The 7,079-nt window shown below is 40.8% G+C and overlaps 1 protein-coding gene across 1 annotated transcript; it reads right to left on the reverse strand.

Moving 5' to 3' along the window:
• Positions 1-1,229: 1,229 nt before the first annotated feature.
• LOC122784364 (cell cycle control protein 50A-like) lies at positions 1,230-7,039 on the reverse strand. Its single transcript, XM_044049611.1, has 7 exons — positions 6,526-7,039; positions 5,660-5,779; positions 5,471-5,578; positions 4,464-4,551; positions 4,203-4,343; positions 3,472-3,678; positions 1,230-2,568 (listed from the first exon to the last, which is right to left on the reverse strand). The coding sequence occupies exons 1-7, from the start codon at positions 6,766-6,768 to the stop codon at positions 2,375-2,377; spliced, it is 1,101 nt and encodes a 366-aa protein (XP_043905546.1). The 5' UTR covers positions 6,769-7,039; the 3' UTR covers positions 1,230-2,374.
• Positions 7,040-7,079: the final 40 nt, after the last annotated feature.

The raw sequence follows: 7,079 nt of genomic DNA on the forward strand, positions 1-7,079 counted from the left end.
GCAGAAGCACATGGTTATTAAAACTTTGATTGGCTAAAAATCAGGAGAGTATTAAAAAATTAAACATTCTTTGCTGCTGACGAACAAAAATATTTTTATATCCTTAAAAAAACAGATCATTTATTTATACATATGGATATATATATCTATATGTCTTTAGATATATAGAGAGAGCTTGTCTACCCTGAGCTCACACTGCCCCCTGCTGTCTGACAGAGGAACTGCACGTAGACGCCAAAAACTATTTCTGTCTAAATCTGAAAAACAAAAAAAGCAACAAAAATGTATTTTTCATTGTACATTTTCATGAGTTGGTAAAACATTATTTAATCTTATTTTTTTTTAGTTTTTATTTTCTATACATTCCTGTTTTTACATTTTTTTCTCTCCAATAATTGACATAGTGTGTAAAAAAAAAAAAAAGCACTTACTTGTACATCACACTTATGACTAGCACTTTATAGTTTGGCTTACTTGAAGCACTCTAAATCTATGATATCTATTTATTAACAGATACGTTAAAGGCCTGTAAAATTAAAAAGTGATTTATTTCGATATTTAGTGCAATGATGTTTCCAGGAATAAAGAGAAACTGTAATGTGGGGATTAGGCCATCAGGGGGCAGCATTGGTTTAAAAATAAGATCATGGAGATTTGATTTACTTTTTAAATGTGTCAAAGCTAAGGTGGAGCTAAGGTGGAGCTAAGGTGGAGCTAAGGTGGAGCTCTCCAAGTAAACTTACTGGTGGGCGGTAACATTCGCGGTGAAATGTGCATGCTGCCGTCATAAGTGCAGGTAATTCAACATCGAGTGTTTTATTGCCTATACTTACACTAAGGGGGACCACGAAAACATGACTGACTATTCTTTTTCCACACTTTGGCGACTGGTAGGTCCTCCAGAGTCCCAAATATAAGTGTTAAAAAGTTGATTTTGCATAATATGTCCCCTTTAAGTATTTTATTCCTCGTGTGAGCCGTCGCTTAATCTTTAAAGAGATTTGTGCAGGACTGTGGTCGTTTTAAATAAAGTTTTGTGACACTTTTTAAAATTTTCCCTGCGTGTGCAAGACATCATGGTTGCAATGGTCGCAAGTTCGACTCCACCCCTGGCTAATTGTACTAAAAAGTCGCTTTGGATAAAAGCGTCTGCTAAATGACATGTTATGTAACTTTAAAACAGTTTTATTTGCTTTTTATGACAGAAATAACTCACTGAAACAAACGTCTTTAAATATTAACAGTTTTCTTTTTACTCCAGTTTAAAGCAACAACTATACAGAGACTATCAAAATAAAAGTCCACACAAGTTTACCTCAAACAAACGACATGTTTATCTGTCACTGCTGCTGCTGTTGTTGTTGTTGTTGCGTCGTCACTTTATTATTGTTGTTGTGACAGTTTTCAAACCTCCCTGAGGTCCATTGTGCAAATACTGGCTCCACAAACGATAAATAAACAGAAAAACAACGACTCAGTAGAAACTTACGATGTTTAGATTCAAAGCAGAGGACGACAACAAAAACGAGCAGCTCATTTCCCAGCATGCACCTTGGGAGTACTCCAGCTACGACAGGAAAACTTCGCGGAAACTTCTCACGTTTTAATAAATTAACATTCACGCAAACGGATTCAGCTCAAATCTCCGCAGAGTAAATCGCGTTTACAGTGTTTCGACGAGACGATCGCGATCTCTGTCACAATTTACCTCCATCCTAATTCTTTTACCATGAAACACCAACTGGCATTTCCGTTGCCTAGCGACTCAGTTCTCGGGACTCCTCCCCCTTGAACATCAATCATTAAGAGTTTGCAGTTGTTTACTTTTATTTTTCACCAGACTCATTTGTTTCCCGTATGTCTTTCATTCTTTGTTTTTACGATGATGTAATGAAAAAAAAGGCTAGCTAGCTAGCATCTCTGTTGCCTAGCAACCATTTTGTCACTGGTTTGGCCCTTTGAATTTAAAAAAAAAACCGAGATCACAAATCCCATTTAAAGGCACTAAAAATAAAAGGAGAGGTTTCTGGTCATGCAGGACGAGGACATGCACTTGCGATGTTTTCTCACGTGCGATGAGCTCGACTGGTTACGTTACTACGTCGCGATGTCTGTCTTCTTCCTCTATGGCAGTTTAACGGCAGCTTGTCGCCGTCGTCACGCCACTAAATCACACGGTGCGACAAAAACACAAACTCTCACAGGAGCGCGAACATGAAACGGCGTGAGTGTAGATGTCAGACGTCGACTGAAGCTACTTTTAAAATTCACTTTGGCATAAAAAAAGAAGACACGTTAGCGTGGATAGAGAGTGTTAAATGATCACGTGACTACATGAAGGACGAGACGCTGCTGCGTGGCCACCAGGGGGCGCTCAGTTGGAGATGTCGGCGCTGTTGTTGCGGTTGCCGTACTTGTGGTGGATGAGGAGCAGGACGACGCCCAGGAAGAAGCAGACGGAGCCCACAGTGATGTAGGCGATGCCCAGGAACGGGTTCTTCCCTCCCATCCAGGAGATGGTGCTCAAGATCATCCGCTTCCTGCCCTCGAAGCTGCGGACGGGGAAATCTGAAGGTTCAGCGAGTTAAGGACAAAACAGGAAAACCTGCCGAGTCATGAGAGTCAGGATTATCCTCACCACAATCATTGCGATATTATCACGATACTTAAGTCACAATATTATCACGATACTTAAGCCACGATATTATCACGATACTTAAGTCACAATATTATCACGATACTTAAGCCACAATATTATCAATGATACCTAAGTCACATATTATCACATATTCTCAGTTACCATTATCACGATTTAAGTCACAATATTTTTCGATACTTAAGTCACGATATTATCGATACTTAAGCACTATATTATCACCTATACTTAAGTCATTATTTTCTACTTAAGTCACAATATTATCACGATATTAGAAGTCACAAGATATCACGCTATTTTACTACCTATATTATCAATGATACTATAAGTCACAATATTATCACGATAATTAAGTCACAATATTATAATGAGCACGTACTATATATCACGATATCTTAAGTCACAATATTATCACTATAATTAATCATATCAGTATCGATACACTTATACTTCGATTATATTATCACGACAATTATAAGTCACAATATTATCAATGGATAATTAAGCCAATGAGCATATCACGATACTTAAGTCACAATATTATCACGGCATTAAGTCACAATATTATCACGTATACTTACGCCACATATTATCAATGATACTTAAGCCACGCGTTATCACTTACATTTAAGTCACAATATTATCACGATAATTAAGTCACGATATTATCACGATACTAATGCACAACATGATTATAAGTCACACATTATCACGATAATTAAGCCACGATATTATCACGATAATTAAGCCACGATATTATCACGATAATTAAGCCACGATATTATCACGATACTATAAGTCATGTTGGAGGATACTGTAGACGACCTCCAGCGTGTAGTTTCCTCGCTGCAGGGTCGGCACCATGTTGTCCTTCTTGTTGATGATGCGGTAGAGTTTGCGGAAGGTGGGCAGAGCCGCGGTGCGCATCCACACGATGAAGTCCTCGTTGATGAAGCCGTTGTTCAGGGGGTCGTAGTCCAGCTCGTAGACGGGCCGGCGCCAGTTCACCGGCTTTGACGTTCCTGAAACACAGACACGCCCAAGTCCATTTCCTTCACTGTCAGTTTAAGTCGACGATGTCTTTAAGAACATGTTCACGTCGTTATCTCACTGAGAGACGTTACAGTGAGAAAAACTCCCTCACTCTCTATAGTACATTTGCAGTTAGTGATGGAGGCAGCAGTGGGGGCTTTGGTGTGGGAGAGTGAGTGGTTTACAAACTCCTCACGCTCAAGTAAAAATTATTCTTTTTTTTGGCATTTAATTTTTTTAATTACAGACTTTGATGACATTTCTAACATTTCTGTGGCTTAAGTCTGACATTTTCTTCTGTTTTTGTTTTTCGTCGACAACAAATTCCATTAAAACGAGACCAAAAACCACGAGTGTGGTGATTTGTTTGTCGACACTTCCTGGCGCTGTGTGTGGCTCTCAGCTCGCCGACTCCTGCTGGGAAGGCAAATCTTTGAAGAACTGTCGTCTTTACCCAAACAACGGAGAACATAAACATGTGCAGCTTCAGTTAGGACTTCAGACGCGTACGCACCTTGGAAAACTGCCGTCAGGTTTTGGTTTTCTCCCGGGTTCCTGAACTTGACGTGTTTGTCCGCCCACCAGGCGATTCCTGTTGCCGTCAGAGGAACCGGAACCTTTGTGCCGTTCGGGTGGTAAAAAAGCTCCAGTGTGTCTGCGACAGGTAAGATGAGGATTATGAACAATATTAATAATATTAATAATAATAACAATAATAATATTAATAATAATAAATAAGGAGATGAAGGTGCTTTAGTGAAGGAAACCTTCTCACCGTTGAACATGCTGTTGGCGATGGCGCCACACGGTGCAATGGGCTTGTTGTCATGATAAGCGTACGGCTCACATTCCTTACTGGGATACTGTGAATGAGATTAAAGATTAAAAGACGCCACCTTCTGGTCACAGTGAAAGCTGCAGCCAAAGCCGCTAAATGTTCAAAATGGACGTAACGTCTGTGTTTGGAAATGTTTGAAGCGAATGTGGAAGCATTTAAAAGGGTGCATTCTCTTACATGTCCACCAGGGGGGGCGACTTATTCTAACTCTCTCTTCGTTTATAACGTCAGTAAACATTTACCAGAGGAGTTCGAGTTCCCACTCTTTATCAACACTATGTGACGGCCATTTTGTGAATAATGGACCCATTTGGAGTCAATGAAGACCTTAAAGAGATGGTACGGCTAGAACTGAACCATTTTGGGGTTCACTATGATTGACAGCTCGTATCATTCAAACGTTGTATGGTTGTGGGTGTAGGTGAGCGAGTTCTCAGTCAGGCTCCGCCCCCAAACGTCCAAACACTCATCTGTGGACCACGGTGGAGCAGAGCAGGGATGAAACAATAAATCCAGCACTGGTTTTTCAGCTTCTTAAATTTAAATATTTTCTAGTTTCTGTGATTTTTCAGCTGCTAAATTGGGTTTAGAGTAATTGATTATCAAAAGAGTGGATGACTGATTTAGTAATCAATGAATTTCTTCACCTCACTGACTCGAAACACGAGAAAAGGAGTGAAGTCTCCTGCTTTGTTCTTAGACCTCAGCAGATGCTGATTCATGCAAACGTTGTTCTGTTGCTTTTTTCCGCTTCAGACGATCAGGAGGTTTAATGTTGCTGTAAAAGCTGTTTGTGCAGCAGCAGATGATGCATTTACTCATTTAATGTGACGATTCCTCCAGAGACAGAGACGTGAAGTCAAAGCAGATCTTCACTGAATGAACCGTTTCAGGTTAGGACACCGTTCCACTAACGCTCCGATGATGACGTTTAGTTTTCAGACCTGGAGCGAGTTGACGTCTCCGTTCAGCTGGCTGTCGTCTCTCGACTTGACGTAGCGACGGTGGTTCTGGTAGAAGTTGGAGAGGCCGTAATACATGAAGACGTTGTTCTGTGGATTCAGATAAAAACAGTTTGTTAGTGACGCAGAAACGAGCGACTGTCTCCGTGCGTAACGCTGCGACGCGCTGACCTCGTACGACTGCTCCAGGTAGAAGGGGATCGTGCAGGTGCAGGGCCTGGTGCTGTTCCAGCTGAAGTTCTGTGAGCAGTTGAAGCAGGGACTGGACATGTCCACGCCTGTGTAATCAATCTGTCACACAGAGACAAGTCCAACAACCGTTACAGCAAGAAAAGACAGAAAATAACACTGGAAGTAAGCTTCATTTGAATCTGCAAATATTTAATCCATCTAAAAGTCAAAGATACTAAAATAATGTTGTGCGCAATAGTGAAAAAAAAAAATCATTAAATCTTCACATTTATTCATTGGGAGCATCATTTTCAGGTTGACAATTGTGCATGAAAGTGTTTGATTGACATTTTGTCAAAGCATCATATGCAAGTATACATGCATTTGATACGAGTCGCATTATTCATTTTTAATGCTTTTATTTACCAATTCACCATGTAAAAATGTACACGTAAACACAGGACATTTATAATTAAATAAACCTGTTTGGGTGCATTTTATTTGCGTGAAGTTTTGAGTGACACACATAGAAATAAATATAAACGAAACAAAAACACAACTTGCATTAGGATTTAAGGTATTAACTCATCCTAATGTCCATCGCTTGTAACATGTTTCAATGTTTAAAACATGTATGCCGAATTTTAGAGATGGACATTGACGTCACAGAAATACCTGTGAAATTGGACGAAATTCGTAAAACACCGTAAATAAAGGACAGTTTTATTCTAAATAACACTTTTGCGAACGGGATTTGGTTCAAGTGACCAGAGAAGTGAGAAGAAGATGATTATTGATGATGATTTTTACTTTTAAACATTTACAATGTGACACAGTAAATAAATAAAAAGATAGACCAGTGTCACCTCAAACTCCTTGATGTTGTTGGAGGTGACGTAGAGGCCGATGCCGATGGGGATGAAGATGAGTCCGATGATGAAGAACGCGGGCAGCACGGTGCCCGCGGTCAGTATGGGCTGCCACGCCGGGAGTCTCTGCTGTTTGAAGGCCGTGTTTTCGGGCTTCTTGCTCCGCAGGGCTCCGCCGCCGGGCCCGCTCACACTGATGTGTCCGTCCTCGTCTTTAGCGTTGTAGCTGGACGCCATCATGACTGCGGCTGCTGCTGATGATGATGATGCTAGAGTTAGCCTGCTAACACAGTTAGCTGCTCGCTGTCACCGACTTTATATTAATTAAAAACGCTCCAAACTGAGCGCGTTCACGGATGACGACGGGTGGCTTCGATTTATAAATAACGCGGACGACGAGAGGTCATATGCGTTGTTTAAATAACTGGCGATTTATTCCATATTTAAGAGATCTACGTCCTAGCTACGGCTGCTCTTTCCGGAAGTTTACATCCAGTGACCGCAACACATGGTGACGTCACTGCTGCGTTTGCTGTTGCCTTCACGACTGT

Source organism: Solea senegalensis, linkage group LG17, assembly GCF_019176455.1.
Source record: "Solea senegalensis isolate Sse05_10M linkage group LG17, IFAPA_SoseM_1, whole genome shotgun sequence".
In the NCBI taxonomy this organism is placed as follows: domain Eukaryota; kingdom Metazoa; phylum Chordata; class Actinopteri; order Pleuronectiformes; family Soleidae; genus Solea; species Solea senegalensis.

What these genes read in the sequence shown, in the direction of transcription:
- LOC122784364 (XM_044049611.1), bottom strand. Translation starts at nt 6,768, where the DNA reads ATGATGGCGTCCAGCTACAACGCTAAAGACGAGGACGGACACATCAGT. An exon ending in GAGACGTCAACTCGCTCCAG is followed by an intron (nt 4,552 to 5,470) that starts GTCTGAAAACTA and finishes TCTCATTCACAG; the next exon opens with TATCCCAGTAAGGAATGTGA. An exon ending in CCTGACGGCAGTTTTCCAAG is followed by an intron (nt 3,679 to 4,202) that starts GTGCGTACGCGT and finishes TCTGTGTTTCAG; the next exon opens with GAACGTCAAAGCCGGTGAAC.